The following is an 18,064-nucleotide window of genomic DNA, read 5'->3' as shown; positions in this document are numbered from 1 at the left end:
TCTTTAAAGAGTTCGGAGCAGAGATGAAACATCAGGAGAATCTGCGACTTACAGAATTCACTCTGGAGCCAATATGTAGGATGGATTCAAAAGAAATGAGATTTAAAGGCGGAAAACCAGGTAGACGATGGCAGTCGGAAGAGCCTTAACTTAATAGGGGTGCGATGAGGCTGTGACAAGTACAAGAGATATTGAAGAGATAGGATCAACAGAAGTTAGTTACGGACTGGATTTGCGAGTGAGGGAAGAGGACTTGATAGATTTTGCTTAGGCAACTGGGTATTGTCATTCACGGAGATAAGGAGTGAAGGAGGCTTAGGGAAATAGATAAAGAGATCAATTTTGGACACGCATCCGAGGTGAGGGTGGGATCTCAGGAGAGATGTACGTCAGACGGTTATATACCAAGTTCAATGTGCGGGAGGGTCTGGGCTACCCATATTACTTAGGAGGCAGGGCATGCGGAAGGGTGGTGGGGAGGGAGAAGCCAGCCAAGGGCAAGCCCTTAACTGGGTGACGGCAGGGCTGAATCATTCGCTGATGCCAGGAAACATGCCAGAGGCTGGAATCCAGGAGACCCAGCCTTGGGAAAGAAGACTAGGAATCCCGTTTGAGCCATAATTAGTTTAATTTGCTCTGATAAAATCCAGACTCCTTTCCCTGGGTCTAAAAGACCTCTGCTATGTGTTCCTATTGTGGCTCCTTGGCTTTAGAACCCAACTAGTATCCATGAGGATTCGGGTTCGATCCCCGGGCTCGCCCAGTTGGTTAAGGATAGGGTGTTGCTGTGAGCTGCGGCGTAGGTCACAGATACAGCTTGGATCTGGTGTTGCTGTGGCTGTGGTGTAGGTCAGCTGCTACCACTCTGATTTGACCCCTGGCCTGGGAACTTCCGTGTGCTGCCAGTGCGACCCTAAAAAGACATAAAAAACAAATAAAAGATCTCTGCCATCCTCTCCAACTTGTCTCGCATTCCTAGCCCCATTCTTCACCTGCTTCTGCACCATCAGCCTGCCCCTCACCTACACCAAGTTCACTCCCACCTCAGGATCATGGTTCTTGCAATTCCCTCTATCTGGAGTGATCTTCCCCTGGGACAGCTGGCTCCTTGTGGCCAAGCCACATCTCAGAGGACGCCTCCTCAGACAGGCCATCCCCAATCCCCTTCTTGAAAGTGAGCCACCCCCACCCCATTCACTCTTTCCTCCTCATTCTGTCTGATGTTCTTTGTCACCTGTTCGAATATATAACTTCGTGAGGGCTGAGGACTTGCTGACCTGTCTGGTTGGTTGCCTGCCTCCCCCCACGTCTAGATGAGCATTTATCAAACAGCAGCTGCTCCGTTAATTAACTCGAGCTTGGTGGGGGCCTTCCAAGACCTTGTAATGTGAGAAGACGACCCTGAAACCAATCCTTTCATGTTCCAAGGTGTGAAAGTCAGAGAGGAGAGAAAGCGTTCACACGCCTGCGAAGGTGCCATCAGAGCTGGAGTAGGTGTGACGGGAGATAGAAGGGAAGCTTTCGGAAACGGGAGGGCTCAGCTCCGTGGAATGCCCTGCTCACCTGAAGCAGGATGCCAGTGCCCAAACGTCACCTGCCTGGGAGGTGGGGATCGGACAAAACAAACAAGTCCAACAACTCAAGCACAATTCATGGCTTGTCCATCAGACCACCTCAAACATGACTCTAAGAGGACCTGTCCCGCACTTGGGAGCCATGTGCACAGCATTGTCGTTCTCCCTGACGCTGCTTTTGGTGTGTGTCTGAGTTTCTAGATGGCATCAGTAGTCTCCTCAAAGAGAACCCGGCACTGACTTGATCTCATTCGTGAGACGGATGAGCCGGGCTGGCTCACCAGAGTCAGCCCTCATGTGTGTGACCTTGAAAACCTTGCCCAGCTTCCTCAGGATGAATGAAGTTAAATAGTTAGGTTCACCAGCTCCAGCGCCAGAGACGTTAAAATAACTCAGATGAAAATTACCGTACCTGGGCTTCTGAGCAGAAAGAGGTGAACAGAATTCATTAGCAGGTTTGTAAAGCCTCTGCCTCCAGCTCAGCTCTATTTTTCATCAGCAGAGCTGCCTCAGTTTACTGGTCCAGAGACACACAGTGAAGCGAGAACAATTTGATTGGGTCTCTCCCGCTTGGGTGAGCACTGCTGGAGAAACTCACCCAACCAGGCAAACTGGCGCTGCTACAAATTCATGGTCCCCAATCTCAATCAAGCCTGCAACAGTCCCCCGGAATCCATCTGTGTTTCTCAAGTCGGTCTGTTCTCCTCTCCCCCGCTGGAAGCTATCCCAAGCATTCTCCACGCCCCTCCATCCTGGGACTAGCCCCCCCTCCTCACCTTAGCCTAGAGAATGACCTTGTCTCTCACCTGGCAGGCAACGTCCTCAACTTCTAAATTCCAAAGATCCCAAGTCTGCAGACCATACATATCTCCATCCTTTCTTCTCTCACCTTCCCCCTTTTTATACTGGAAATGCTCACTCCTCTCTCCCATCAAAAACCAATCCCCTTGTAGATTACACATCCCATGTAGACTTTAGGGGCCTTCAAATACTTTTAAAGTCACAGTAAGAAATGCAGTGCAGGAGTTCCCGTCGTGGCGCAGTGGTTAACGAATCTGACTAGGAACCATGAGGTTGCGGGTTCGGTCCCTGCCCTTGCTCAGTGGGTTAACAATCCGGCGTTGCCGTGAGCTGTGGTGTAGGTTGCAGATGCGGCTCGGATCCCGCGTTGCTGTGGCTCTGGCGTAGGCCGGTGGCTACAGCTCCGATTCGACCCCTAGCCTGGGAACCTCCATATGCCTCGGGAGCGGCCCAAGAAATAGCAACAACAACAACAACAACAACAAAAGACAAAAGACAAAAAAGAAAAAAAAAAAAAAAGAAATGCAGTGCAGGAGTTCCCTTCGTGGCTCCATAGTTAACAAACCCGACTAGGATCCATGAGGATGCGGGTTTGATCCCTGGCTTCGCTCAGTGGGCTTAAGGATCCGGCGATGCCGTGAGCTATGGTGTAGGTCACAAACGCAGCTCGGATCCTGCATTGCTGTGGCTGTGGTGTAGGCTGGCAGCTGTACCTCCGATTAGACCCCTAGCCTGGGATTTTCCATATGCTGTGAGTACAGCCCTAAAAAGAAAAAAAAAAAAATACAGTACAGCACACATAATCTCTCTCTCTCACACACACAGACACACACATACCTGTATGTAATTGAAACATTCAATTCACAAATAGTACTTACCTTTATACCTGTGAGGCACTCAGACATTTCTCACTCTGGTTCTTTGTTTTATCTGTGTTTTTTTAAAGCATTCAGCTCGTGACCCATCAGATTGCTTTCACAACCAGTCACTGTTTCAAAAATTTTGCCGTAGATTTTCCCCTCCACTCCCACCTTCTCAGGAATCCATGCCTCGTGTAATATATCCTCTTTCTTCTGTCTCTTCAGCTTCTCCTCTTCTGCTATGTCTTTCCCATCAATATTGAAATTTTCTCAAGTCCCTCTTATCTTCAAAGTAAAGCTCTTTCTTCACACCTCACCTGCCCTTACCGTTTCTCAAATACTCTCCTTCACATCCAGACTTCTTGGATGGAACACCTTCCCTTGCTGTGCCCACGCCTCACTTCCCAGTCCCATCTCACCACATCCATTCTGACCTCTGTGTCCACCACACCTGGAAACTGCTGCCACCGAAGTCACCAGTGAGCCTCCTGTTGCTCAAACGCAACGGATTTTACACAGATGCTCCACTCTATTTCAGGACAGATCGCCCTTCCCTCCTTCTGGAAGCCACTCTCCTGTTTTCCTCCTACCTTCAGCTGCTTTGTCTCCATCCACCCTGCCAGCTTCTCTCCATTTTCTTGCAAGGTTCCATGTCGTCTGTTTTTTCTTGGCCAGCATGCTAGCTCTATTGTTTGAAGCTTTTGTTTTCTAATAATAGCACACATTTTCCTACATCTTTATTGACCAGCGTTATTCATATGTTAGTCGCCTCTTAATTTCCTTAGCCCATATTTCTATTTTGAGTGTTTTAACTTTTCGTTGAATTGTAGTTCTTTGCATGTTAAACATAGTAAGTATTTAGTCATAATAACTTGCAAATATTTCCTCTCCATTCAGTCCTCACTGTTTCACTTTTATGGTGATTTTTGAAATCCCAAGGTTTTCATTTCTATAAATAAAAATATTGTTTCCCTTATGACTTCTAACATTAATATAAAGTTAAGGAGATCCTTTCCCACCGCTGAGATTATACCAACATTCCTTGTATTGTCTTCTAGTACTTATGTGGTACACTGAGTGATATGTGGACCTAATTTTTCCACAGCAGCTTAGTCATTTGTCCGAGCATCCCTTATTGATCAATCAAGCTTTACTCTGTTAATCTGAAAAGCCCCCTTCATCATATACTACATTTTGGGATGTCTGTGTCCATTCCTGAACTTTTCTTTTTGGGTTCCATTGATCTTCTTTTGAAGCTGATAAAATACAGATTCTTATTATGGCAGCTTTATCATATGTTTTAACATCTGAGCTGACAAGCCGTCCTGCCACTGGAAGAATATAGATTATCGTGGTTGAGAGCCTGGGCTCTGGAACCAGCTTGATTGTTCACATCCCTGCCCCAGTCACATGCCTTGTGACCATGGGCAGGCTATTTGAACAGCAGAACTCTGCTTCTGCATCTGTAAAATGTGGATAGTAATAATATCCACTTCAGAGGGTTGCTCTGAGAATTGATGGGTTAAAACATCTGACATCTTGGAATGCCAGCTAGCAGCTATTATTCCTCATCTCCTTCAAGAGAGCTTGGCTCTTTTCACCTGTTTATTCCAACACATGGGACTTACCATTGTTTTGAGCTCCAGAAAAAAACAAAACAAAACAAAAAAAACTTGCTGTTGGTCTTGGCTGGAATTATATTAAATTTATACAATAATTTGAAGATAATTATTATCTTACTATTAGCCCATCATCAGGAAAAGAGCTAGTCTCTCATTTTTCAATATTCTTTTCTGCCTATCAATAAAGTTTTGTTGGAGTTCCTGTCCTGGATCAGCAGTTAATGAACCCGACTAGCATCCATGAAGACACAAGTTCAGTTCCTGGCCTCGCTCAGTGGGTTAAGGATCTGGTGTTGCCATGAGCTATGGTGTAGGTCGCAGGCTTGGCTCAGATCCCAAGTTGCTGTGGCAGTGGTGTAGGCTGGCATCTACAGCTCCTATTCAACCCCTAGCCTGGGAACCTCCATGTGCCGCCGGTGTGACCCTAAAAGACCAAAAAAAAAAAAAGTTTTGTTGATTTCATTGTATAGGTCTTGTTTGTTTATTGTTTTAAGGCTGAATTTGATTTGGTAACACTTTGCACATAGCATTTTTTTTACACTGTGGGTGTGTCGGTGTTTGAGTAGATGGATGTGAATATGTGTATCATATGTATTATTTTATGGAAGTATTTATATCAAGATTAATATAAATAGCATGGCTACTATATTTGCTTAAAATTTAAAAGCTCTGGCCCTAAAATTACCTACTCTCTAAATGTTTTGCAGTCCTCTCAGGTTTTTTTCTTTTCATAAAATTTTCATAATTTAAAATTCCCTGGAATTCTCCATTTTACCAAGAGTTCAATCTTATTAGTATGTTATACATACTATTCTTTTATAATTGGCTTACCTCCTTAATTTTAGTATCCTCTCTCTCTCTCTCTGTATATATATATATATATATAGACATATATATATTTTGGAAGATATAGATATATCTTCTTTCTTCATTTCTTGAGTAGGCTAATGAGGAGTTTCTCTTTTCCTAGTCTCTTCAGCTAATTTTTTCTGCTTTTATTTTTCCCAAGCTTATTCATCTCCCTCCTTAATCTTGTTTAGTTATTCTTTGTCACTTTTTTCGTTTAAAAGTTCATTTTACTTATTTCTTTATTATTGAATAATGAATAAGGCTATGAATTTTCCCTAAAATACAGCTTTTCCCTAGCATCATCACCATTGTTATAAGTAGTCATATTAACAGACTTTGTCTCCTCTTTGAACTCAAGAACTTATTTAGGAAAAATAAGGTGATTAGGGCTTATTTTTATAAAAAATGTTTTCAAGTGATTAGGGATTTTTCTTTGTTCTTTTATGATTGATTTCTAATTTATTTGCACTATGAATAGAAAATGTGTCCCCGTAGTTTTTGCCTTGTGGAGGAGTTTATGGAGAGTTCTTTGTAGTCCAATAGGGTCCATTTTTGTACTACTTCATGGGTACTTTAAAGAAGGTGGTGTTCCTTGTTTGAAAGTTATAGAGTTTCATATTATATATACATACTCACAGTATTTTACAGATCCTCTTTGTCTTTATTTATTTTTGACTTCAGATTAGTATGTTTTTCTCTAACTTGAATTTTTTAAAATAATTTATTCTCTCTGTTTCTATGCTTTGTGGCCAAATGTATCATAACTATCCTACTTTCATTTTGGAATGTGCACATCATCCATTATTTGAATGTCATCTTTGGATTTTGGATTTTGCTTTCCTTTATCAGGTCCCTAGTAATTGAATTATGATTTTGAAAGCACTGAAACTAGTATTGACAACACCAAAAGAAAAGATAGTAAAAGGGGGTTTTTCAGCAAAACTTCTATTTTCTACTCAAGGTCCTATTACATAATAAAACAATGGTATACACAGTAATGATGTATCCACTTGTGGATGAGTTTTGCCTTTATTATTTTTCTAAAGTCTAAACCATTCAAAGGCTTATCCAAGGGTAAGATCTATGAGCACAACCTGCTGTTTCCAAAGGAGGGAGACACCTCATCTCCCTATTTACCTGGGTAACTGATAGAGATGATATCCAATCATAGTAACATGTAAAATTAAATTTCCAGAGTGAGAGAGATTAGATCTTTGTTAGGTAACACACACTGCCATTTCCTGTCCTCATTCCAACAAGTCTTGAATTATCCTTTGGGATAGAAGACCAAGCTTTTAGAGGGCCACATTTCTGCTCTATTAACATCAGTTTATCAGCACCTTCTCTTTCCAGGCATAAGAAGAAATGCTTTTGGTAGCTGTCCAGAGGACTTTGGGCCTAAAAAAAAAGTTAAAAAAAAAAAGTATCATCCAAAGAGTCTGGTGTAATATTGTAACACCCAAGGGTCTGATATTAACATTAAAACTCCTTTGTGTGTGTGTGGTTTGCATTTGCCCTCACCACTAGTTCTCAAACCCTGGCTGCATCGAGGAATCACTTGGGGGCTTTCAGAACCTGTGATACCCTAGGTCCACTCCACTAAGTAAATAGGAATTTTGGAGGTTGGGCTTTGGTAAATTATAACACTCTTCTAATCTGAAGCCTGAGCTATCTTGGCTCATTGCCTTATTTAGACTATTCTGAGTCACTTTAAGTTGTGTGTCTTTCCCCAGAATGTGGGTTATATTTTTCTAAAATAGATTAACCTGTATACATTTATTATCATAAATGATGATTTGTCTTTTTTCCCCAATTTTAACATCTTACTTTACATTTCCCCTCTTTATGAATCCTTGTTGTTTCCTTTGAATTCCACTTTTTTGCTAAATGGACTGCTTCACTTTTTCTCCTTTGGTAATTTTGAAGATAAGCTACTTCATAGTTTATTACTAATTACACTTAACATCTTTAAAAACACGCTCTAACCTATATTTCTCTAATTAACCACAGAAACTATATAACAGAATTTCTTGCAGAATGAGGAAATTAGCATATCTCCTTGCTTCAGCTTTATACTTTATATCAGTATAATCTGCAATATATTACCCTGGGGTTTAGGCAAGAGTGATATCTTTTATCTTCTCTTCCAACAAGTAGTTGTTAGACTTGCATTCTGTTTTCTAACTATGTTTATAGCAATTATTTAAATTCTTTACTCTGTGGCTTATTTGCTTCTTGCCAATCTTTTTTCATTTTTTTACTAAGCATAACTTTCCCATATTTGAGTTCTGCATTTTGATTCATCTCTTGGCGGGGTAGAAAACATCTTCAAGTATCTTTTTAATGTTGTATGGATAATACTTTTTGAGGTCTTTGATATGAGAAGCAGTTTCTATTATCTTTGCTGTGTAACACTTTGGGTCATACTCTTTTCTAATCTAAATTATTTGGGGACAGATCTGTACTGTGTCTAAGAGAAATGCAGTGAGGATCATGGCATGGTATTTTTCCCTCCTTTCCAGACCCGACACAAATATCCATCTGTTTTTACAGATTTTGGTCAGTTCTTTGGTTGGGGCTGGGAAGGGGATGGGGAAGTGAAACATGTGTATTCATGTCACCTCCTTTCCAGATGGTATCAACCATTAAATACTCGCTGATTCATTCAGCAAATACTGATGGAGTACCAACAATGTGCCAGGCTTTGGGAGAGCCATAAGGGGCTCAGAGGAATCAAACAGATGAGATTTCTGCTCTCATGGAGTATAGTATGGTTGGGTAGAGGGAGGGACAGGCCATAAACACCAGCCAATAAGATAATTTTAGAGAGAGGTAGGTAGAGTTACCATATATAGCTGCTCAAAATGGTGTCCCTGGAGCTTTATATCATGGCAATTCTGGATAAAGAAATAATAGTAGAGTGATGGAGAAGGATGTATAAAGAAAAAATAGTAGAGTGATGGAGTGGTGGGGTGGGAACTCAGGTGTTGTTCATTAAATTCTCTGCAGTAAATCTATTTGTTATCATGCTTACAGTGCCTCTGATGATCTTCCCTCTGAAATCATAGAGCTTTTCTTTGTCTTGGGTCCAATCTTGATGTTCTGCTGATAGGCAGACCACGTGGTTCTTCCCCTTCTGTCTTCAAGGTCAATGGCTTTGTGGTTTTAGGATTCCTCACTAATTATATTATGCTCCCAGCTGAACTCCCACAAAGCTAAAGATGGGAGAGCTGTTTGCGGGCATCTGTGTCCAGCCTAAAGCCTCCAGTTTAGGGCTGATATAAAGCTTGGGGTCATCAGATGGATCTCTAGCAGATTCTAAGAACACCCCCAAGGACTTCTCTGTTAGGCTTGGTGAGCAGTACTGTTCTCATACCAGGAGACAGTGTAGACAGGTGGCTAAGGGCTTGACCCCTGGAGTCAGGAGATTTGAATTTGCATGGATTTGAATTTGCTGCTACTCTTTACTGGCAAGTTATTTCATCTCTGTGTGCCAAGGTGTCTTCATCTTTAAATGGGGTTAATAACAGTACCTACCTCTTACTGTTATTATGACAGTTAAATTGAGGAATTGATGCAAATGCTTAGACCAGTGCCTGTACTTAGTAATGATAATTACTATTAACTGTACTTCCTGTTGCCCAAAAGCTTTTTCATGTCCTTCTCTCCCTTTGGCTCAAACTTTCTGTACTTATAAAATTCAGAGATTACAAGGATGTGCCTGAATGTGTCCTAGGAACCAGGTTCATTTGCTGTAACTGATGGGAGGGCTTTGAGTAGCAGGTCAGAAAAGTAATACCTAATGAAGAAAAGGGGAAGGTGGATGAAGGCAGGGAGAGAAATGAGGTGCTCAGCAGAAGCAATCACCAATTCCTTGGGTTTGCGTGGTTTTTTCGTTGTTGTTCTTTTGCAAACACAATTGCATTATTTTTCACCTTAGTTCTGTTATAATTCATAAGTCAAATATTACACTTCCTTTGATTTCAATATTAACACCAAACATCAGCCTAAATATTCTAAAGGCACTTAAATGTCCATGTTCGTTTTTAACCTTCTTTACACTTTTATCTATTAAAAAATGTGTACCATCAGCCCATACCATTTTTGCAGCCAGAAAAATGAAATACTGTTTTCATTTTGAAAAAAAAACTCCCCCCCCAAATCTTTTACCCTCATGCCGTTTTTATGTGGGGGCTCATGTCCAGTCTTTACCCATATATAAATAAATATTTAATAGCTATAATCCAGAGTGTGCATATAATTTTATGATGTACTGCTTCACTGAAAAATGTTTAACATTCTTCTTTCTACAGGGTCATATTTATCACTTTAATGATTGCGTTCCAACTGCACCACATTAAAGGCTATCATTTACCTCACATTACCGGGCTGACATGTAGGTTGTTCACATTTTTTCCTCTGTAATAAAATTATGTCACTCTAAACATCTCGGTCCATGTGGCTCTTTTGCTTTTGAATTAATTCCTAGAGATGACTGAATCAGAATATTTGAATAGCTTTGTGTCTGTTGTTAAGGATGCCTATACTCCCTTCCAAAAAGATTATATCAACTTTACTGTGTACCCGGCAATAAATACATGTGAGTTTCCATGAAGCCTCAGCAAGATGGGCTGTTTATTTTTTTTCCTCGTGAAATGGATGGCTTTTTCATCTTCATTCTGTTTTCTCACATGAATCCCCTGAGCACACTCATTGCTTATCTTGGTGATCTTATACAGTTATAAAAGCTCCAATTCAATATCGGACAGTTGCCCTTTGGCATATTTGTGGCAATTTTTTTTTCCATTCTATTATCTTCCTTTTTAATTTGGGTTTTTTGTGTGTTTGGTTTTCCATACATAGCACTTTCCTTTGCCTCAGCCTTGTTGCAGCGTCTGGTAGTTACTGGTATGAAAAGGGCTTCAAGATTTTCAGAGGAGTCCATCCTTGGAAAGTGGGCAGGGCCTCTAGATAAAGCCTATCCTTCCTCTCCCCTAGTTTCTTCCAAAGCTTTGGTCTCTGAAAGGTGGTGCTTACCTGGCACCTCCTTATCATAGTTTTGTGGCTTTGAGGTTGCCAGAATCCCCAGGGCACACTTAGCACTTCCCCCACCGAAAATGTTTAAGGGACAGAAATGGGCTTAGAATATCTCCACCTGTTACCTGCTGGAGTTGGGGGGTGACCACTAGCTAAGGGGAACCAGGCACTGACTGCTTTTAAGCTTGGATGGTGGTTTTTCCCCAATGCAAAAGACCCAGAGCATGCAGACCCTGGCTGGGTGGGTCACTGAAAGGGGAGAGGGCCGAGATACCACTTCCCTGTGTCTGCAGTTGGCCAGAGGGAACCTGCCCGGCGCCATATGCAGCTATATGTACCCAGCATGTTTCCCACCTAGAGCTCAGAGCCCAGCTGGTCCAGCCCAACCCTCGCGTCACCCTTTCCCTCTATCGCTCATTAATCGCAGGAAATGCTCCCCCGCCAGCTCTCCGTGGCCCAGGCAGAATAGCAGGGCCGCCCACTGACCTCCACTGCTCTTCTCTTGCAGTCTCCTGCTTCTTCAACTTCACCAGCCCCTCTGGGGTCGTCCTGTCCCCCAACTACCCGGAGGACTATGGCAACCACCTCCACTGCGTCTGGCTCATTCTCGCCCGGCCAGAAAGCCGCATCCACCTGGCCTTCAATGACATCGACGTGGAACCTCAGTTTGACTTCCTGGTCATCAAGGATGGGGCCACCGCCGAGGCCCCGGTCCTGGGCACCTTCTCAGGAAACCAGCTCCCCTCCTCCATCACAAGCAGCGGCCACGTGGCCCGTCTGGAGTTCCAGACTGACCACTCCACCGGGAAGAGGGGCTTCAACATCACCTTTACCAGTGAGTCTGCCCTGTGTCCCCAGATCACTGTCCCTCTGAAGATGTCTAGTGGTGGGGAGAGCTCCCGTGGAGGATGTGGGTGGGTCGGTTCCAAGGGCCTCGCAGGGCTATGGGTACCAGCATGACCAGGAGAAGCAGAAAGTGCTGGCTGCTGGCTGGGTGCTCTGTTCTGCAGCGTCACTCACTTTTGAGCATTTCTTTCCTATACATGTGACGTGCACTGTGAAAGGAGCCTGAGGCCTCATTTCTCCCCCCACCCCCACCCCCCGGGAGAAGACCCAGTTAGAGCCAGGAAGGGCCCAAGGGAGGGCAGGCCTCCACCATCCTCTCATTAGTGACTGATGCCTCTCTGATGGCCTCCCCCAAGTCCTTGGACGCCTACTCACTGCCGACTTCACGCATTCCCCTGGGGCTGCTGGCACTTTGCTTTGCCCTGTTCCCACCCCCAAAGTCAAATCAGAAACAAAGCTCTGATGCAGCATTTGCGCTTGGCTCTGAGATGTGTTAGAGCCAACTCCTGGGGCATGTCCTCACAGCCCATCCCGGGGCCACAGTCCCTAAGCGGTCACCTCCAGTGTCAACCCTGGACTCCTTGTGTAGCAGCAGCCTGAGACTCAGCTGTGATCTTTTTATTTCTGTGTCTCAGGGGGTCAGGTGTGAGTGGAGGTGAGGACAGAAGCCTGAAGGCTGGAAACAGCAAGCCACCAAAGGTCGAAAGAGGTGGCTGATCAGGGCAGAAACAGCTATAAACCTGGGCCCTTGGCTGGATGGGGCTGGAGCTGCGTCCCCCTGAGCAGATCCTTCCCAGAGGCCACTTGTGACATGCAAGTCCCCCATTCAAGCTCCGCCCCGTGCTCACAGCACGCATACGTAAGCTGGTCCCTCTGGCACTTGCGGATAGGACCGATTTCTGCCCACCCCATCCCCACCCTTGACATGAAGGTCTTGCTTCCTGCTTCCCATCTGTCCCTGGGATCTGGTTGAGCTGAAGGCAGTTGGTGCCCAATGGGGGGTCACTGGGGACCCCAGATCCCAAAAGACCACCCAAGCTAAAACCCTTGCCTGATGTTCTCCTCAACACCTCCTTCAGGACACTGGACTTGATAGAAACACCCTATCTTCCCAGAGTGCCTCCTCCAGGGCGCCCCTCTGCCCATCATCTGTGGGCAGGAGGAAGCAGAACCCAGTTTTGGGTTCCCCAGTCTTCCCAGTCTAGCGCCGCAACACCAGCTTTTAGAATATTTATCATATTATCATGGCCTCTGGAAAGATGGGGGTATTATTTCCTGTCTTCCTACCCCTCTGCCTAGTGCAGGGTCTGGTCCATGGTAAGGACCAGTAACTGTTTATTGAATGGAAAGATCCATGAATGGCTAAAGGATCTTTCTTCCCCCTGGTGGGAGTGGGAAGAAGAAGAGCCATCCCAGGGAGCCCACCTTTCCAGGATGGGGAGGGATTTAGAGGTCTCTTCAGGTTCAAAAACAGGTGTAGACACACCGATGGAGGGCCTTGGGCAAAAATGGATATTCATCATCTCCTAGGAAAACCAGATCCTCGCAAGTCCCCACTTGCCAGGAGAGGAGCAAGTGCTGAGTCCTTGGGAGGAGGAGGCAGAAAGCAGGAAACCTGACCTGAGGACCAAGCTCTAACTCAGCATTCCTCCCGCAGGTTCCTCCACCACCGTAAAACCAACATACATCCAACATGTCAATGGTCAAAAAATAGAGGCAGGTCAAGGAAGAAACCACCTCCAAAACCCTCACCCAGAAATGATCCCTGCCCACATTTGGTGAACACTATTACAGACAGCAGATAATTTTCTGTGCATTTATCCAGAAAGAGTTGGATGGATAGGTAGAAATAAATTCTAGAAGTCTGGGCTGCGTCCTAGGTCTGCTGAATCAAACTGTCTAAGGACGGAGGCCCTAGTATTTATGTTTTTATAGGCTTCTGAGGTGATTCTGATGCAGCTGGTGAGACCATTGGCCCCTGGAAGTGTTTGGGAACAAATGTTTGGGAACGCAGGCTGTCCCTCTCCTTGGTCACATCCCAGCTGACACTCATCTAGGCTGAGCTTGAGTTTGCCCACCGTCAGGGAGGTCACCTCCCCTGACAGCTCTTGTCACAGACAGAGAGCACGTGGGGCTTCCCCTCATGATGACCTGAAATCTCTGTCCCTGTGACAAGGCCCAGGGGTCCCCTTTCCACCCCCAAAGCTCCTTAGAGTAAGCCTGGTCCTTCTTTCACGTGGAGTATTTTGGACAATGGTGAGAGCAGCTGCTGTTTCCTGAGCATGTGCTGGGCGAGCACCCCACAGGCATCATTGCTGGCCCCACGACATAAACTTCCCATGCCAAGATCTGTCCCCTTTCACAGGCCAGAAACTAAGGTTGGTCATATGGCACGAATGAACCTATCAACAAAACGGAAACAGATCATGGACACAGAGACCAGACTTGGGGTCGCCAAGGGGGAGGGGGAGAGAGGGGGATGGACGGGGAGTTGGGGGTTGGTAGATGCAAACTGTTACACTTAGAATGGATGAGCCATGAGGTCTTGCTGTCCAGCACGGGGAGCGATGTCCAGTCTCTTGGGACAGCACCTGATGGAAGACAGTATGAGAAAAAGAATGTGTGTATATATGTGTGTGACCGGGTCAGTATGCTGTACAGCAGAAATTGGCACAACACTGTAAATCAGCTATACGCTAATAAAAATAAAATTAAATTTAAAAAAAGAAAATATACACAGGTAGAACCCGGCAGTATTTAAATCCATGACTTAGACCTTTTGCTTCAAGACATTAGAAATACCTCCAATAGACCTGCTCTGTGTGTGTGTGTGTGTGTGTGTGTGTGTGTGTGTGTGTGAGTGTCTGTCTGTCTGTCTGATAGGATTTTGAATAGACAAACTCCAGGATTTCTGGGCCCTAAGTGCCACTTTTCTTCCCACCCCATATTTCTAAATATCCGGGCAACCTCAGGGTCATAGTTCCTAATGAAGGAGAGTTGGGAGACTTGAGTCTGGGCTGACTTAAAGTTGCATTTCAAAGGGAAGGGGGCCCGGGACCCGCCGAGGCTCTGCAAGGGTTCGTCCCCATCAGCTCCATGCCAGAGGCTCCCACAGCTCACCTTCAAGAGGAAGGATCACCAGATTTGCCTCCAGCAAGATCTGACAGCCTTCGGGGCTGCTTCTGCTTCTGACCATGCCAGCGTTTTTTTCCGATCCCTAGGGAATTTCAGAAGCCTCTAAATTGCGTTCCTTAAAGTGGCACATACCTGCACAGCCATGGAGCCCGGTCTCCACTGGAAAGCCACCATCCTTAAAACAGCAGGGATGCACATAGGGCATGGCTTCGGGGACTTGCCCGTGAGAACCGGGCACCCCGATGGAGGGAAGCCAGGAGCAGGAAGAAGGAAGGGCGTTCAGACTTAAGGAGCACTCACCGCTCATCAGGTGCTGTACCAGGCATCCTCCACTTGCAAATTGTATTCCTTTCTCGGAATGACCGAGCCAGTGAAATAGGATCTTCACTTTATTAGTCAGGAAGCAGGGGCTCGGCAAGATTACATAAGTTGCCCAGAACCATGTAACTAATAAGAGACAAAGCTGGATTAAACCTGCAAGTGTTCTGACTCCCCCCGCCCCCACCGTTATCAGTTGCCAGGGCAGAGGGAGAGGCAGCCTGACCAGAGGTGAGGAAATAGAGAGAACTGGCTTCACCAGGGGTAATTCCGGAGACCTACTGATGTGCTCAGCATCTCTTTGGGTCACAGAATTTAGAGGCCAGTTCACCTGCCGCATCAGTGATCCCATAACTGTCTGAGGTTAGGGAAGCTCAGAATGGATTTGACATTGAGGATACAGAGCCGCTCCTTAACCATGTTGAGGCTCCGTTTCCTCATTCGCACACCGGGGTAATAATTTAACGTCATGGAATCATTATTTGATGTAAATGAGCCAACAGGAGAAATAGCCCCCAGCCTGATCTGCAGATGGGCCTCAGGATGAGGTTGGGTTCAGTGCTCAGAAAGGCAGATCATTTAACAAGTACCTGCTTGATGCCCAGTGTGGTTTTAGGGTTGGCTGCTCTCCCTCCAGCATGCCAGGCTCTTGGGGAAGTGGGGGAGGTCTGGGGTTGTGACCATCGTCATGAAGCTCATTTTCTTTGGGGGCCCAGTTGCACAGCTGCTCTGTCTAATCTTGACCTTGACCCTCATCCACACAGCCTTCCGACATAATGAGTGTCCAGATCCAGGCGTTCCAGTGAACGGCAAACGGTTTGGTGACAGCCTCCAGCTGGGAAGCTCCATCTCCTTCCTCTGCGACGAAGGCTTCCTGGGGACTCAGGGCTCAGAGACCATCACCTGCATCCTGAAGGAGGGCAGTGTGGTCTGGAACAGCGCCGTGCTGCGGTGTGAAGGTGCGTGCCCACCGGGCGGGGGTTCGGGGCTGTCAGCAGGAGAGGCCAAGAGGGGGACCAAGGGGATCAAACCCTGGTGGTCCTCTTCTCCTAGGACCCCAGCGCACCGTCTTGCCCCATGCTGGAGCGGCAGGGGCTTTGTAGAACCACTTTGCATGGAAATCTGAGTTGTAACCAGAGATGAAACCCGAGAAATGCTAGTTTGTGATGTCAGGCATCAAAAACACCTCATCTTTCAACTGGGACTACTCTCAATACCAGAGCCATTAGGAGCCCTGCTTCCAGCTCCCGCCCAGGGGAGCACCAGCAGCCCGATGCAGTGTTGGCAGTGCTATGAGTTTTCACGTCTTTCAAGCCTCCTGCCACTTCTTCCTTCTCCACATGGTAATTGCCCCCAGTTCCCAGGGACCTCTCCCAGGCTTGGCCATGGTGCCCTTGCTAAATGCTGTCTTGATATCCTTGCAGTCAATGTCCAGGAGACCAGGGGCAGACCAGCTAGAAAAAAAAACACAGTTTGAAGCAGACACAAGGATGCTCACAGTGTCTCCCCAGGCCTGCCTGGCCTCACAGGCAGGTTTTGACTCAATTTCAGAGACCAGCCTTCGGGTCCACCCAACTGCAGACATGGAAACACAAATTAAGCTTCTTGAGGGCAGGAATCATGACATATTTGTGCACTGAGCACAATGCCTGGCACAGAGTAGGCCCTCCATCAATATTTATGAATAATGGATGAAAAGTGACTCTCCCACAGGCCCCTTGAAGGCAGTGGCGGCTTCCCATGGGGCAGAGGCTGTGGTTCCCTCCTTCTGGGAGCCAGAAGGCTTTTACTCTCATCTCACGTGATGAGCAGGGGTTGGAGCCCTGTGGGACCTCTCTCCATACCCTGTCCCCAGACTCCGATCTAAGCACCCGGCCAGCGAGGAAGAAGGACAGAGGAACAAACAAAGAGGGGGACATGCCTTAAAGCGAGCACTGCCGAAAGCAGACAGGCGAGGGGACGGGGGACGAGAGACCACCGAGAGAGAGCACAGGGCACAGGGCGGAGCATCTGGCGCAAGGTGGGCTTTCAAGTCAGAGGGGCCGGGGCTGGAATCCTGGTCATTCCTCTTTTCCCTCTGAGCCTCTGTTTTTTATTCAGTTGAAAAGATAGTGAGGAGATAGTAAGATGCACGTGTAAAGGGCAGTTCCGGGCATGGAGTGAGTGTTATCAGTCTTCCGGCTGGTTTGTAAGCTCCACTATGTTAGAGAATCTTCCTTGGCCTTGTATCCCCACAGCTGGCATACTGTTTGACCCTTGCCAGGTGCCTAGCCAATACGAGTGGATGAATCACTGAATGAATGAGTGAGTGGATGAATGAATGAATGACCTTTTAACCAGCTTGGAGCCTCCGTAACGGCCTTCAGAGCCCTGACTCTCACCAGCCTGCCTTTTGTCTCCTCCCCGAAACTTACCGGCTGAGTTGCTGGGGCAAGTGACTTGACATCTCTGTGCCTCAGCTGCCCCAGCTGAAAAGCGCAGTTAATAGCAAGCGCCCGTCACAGGCAGTCTGGAGCAAGCCCTGCTCTTGGAGCAGTGCCTGGCAGAGAGGCAGCGCTCAGTAAGCACTGGCCCGGGGCATGATTTTAACCTGATTTTCACCATTTCCTCATCAGGCTCACTCGATGAGTATCATTCCACTTCAGGGGATCATGGGGGGGTATGGGGGTGTTCATCCTTTGAGGCACCTGTGCCAATCATGGCAGGAACAGGCGTCTTCCTGCCCCCTCCCCCTCCATCCCACACCCCGTCCACACAACCTCCTGCGCTGTTTTTACCCAGCCGAGTGAGCGCTTTGGAAATAGCATACGCTTTGGTGTCAGGGCACCGTGGAACTCCCAGCATCACCCCCTCCCGGCATGGACCCGATGAACTCCATCAGCAGCCGGGGGATAACCATATCCTTAGCAGGGGGCTAATCCTGCGTGTCTGATGGGGTTGTTTCTGGGTGAAGCAGAGCTGGGGGAGTCTGGAGGCTTGTTGGCTGGTGGTCTCCCCTTTACTTTAGGCTGGGCCCCTCTGT

General features: G+C 46.3%; 1 protein-coding gene across 14 annotated transcripts in view; it reads left to right on the top strand.

The window, feature by feature from the left end:
• CSMD2 (CUB and Sushi multiple domains 2) overlaps window positions 1–18,064 on the top strand; it is a 646,878-nt gene that overhangs the window by 393,355 nt on the left and 235,459 nt on the right. For all 14 annotated transcript variants that reach the window (XM_084963760.1, XM_084963751.1, XM_084963750.1 and 11 more), the window contains 2 exons: window positions 11,252–11,578; window positions 15,807–16,001. In XM_084963760.1, coding sequence (XP_084819886.1) covers window positions 11,252–11,578; window positions 15,807–16,001 — 522 coding nt within the window. The remainder of the gene's footprint in view (window positions 1–11,251; window positions 11,579–15,806; window positions 16,002–18,064) is intronic.

This window comes from Sus scrofa, chromosome 6 (assembly GCF_054392235.1).
Source record: "Sus scrofa isolate SSC_HxYL_T2T_F1_AM1 chromosome 6, Sscrofa_HxYL_maternal_Yorkshire_Landrace_v2.0, whole genome shotgun sequence".
Classification (NCBI taxonomy): domain Eukaryota; kingdom Metazoa; phylum Chordata; class Mammalia; order Artiodactyla; family Suidae; genus Sus; species Sus scrofa.
Note: the sequence above shows the minus strand (reverse complement) of the source record. Positions and strands in the feature narration are given on the sequence as shown.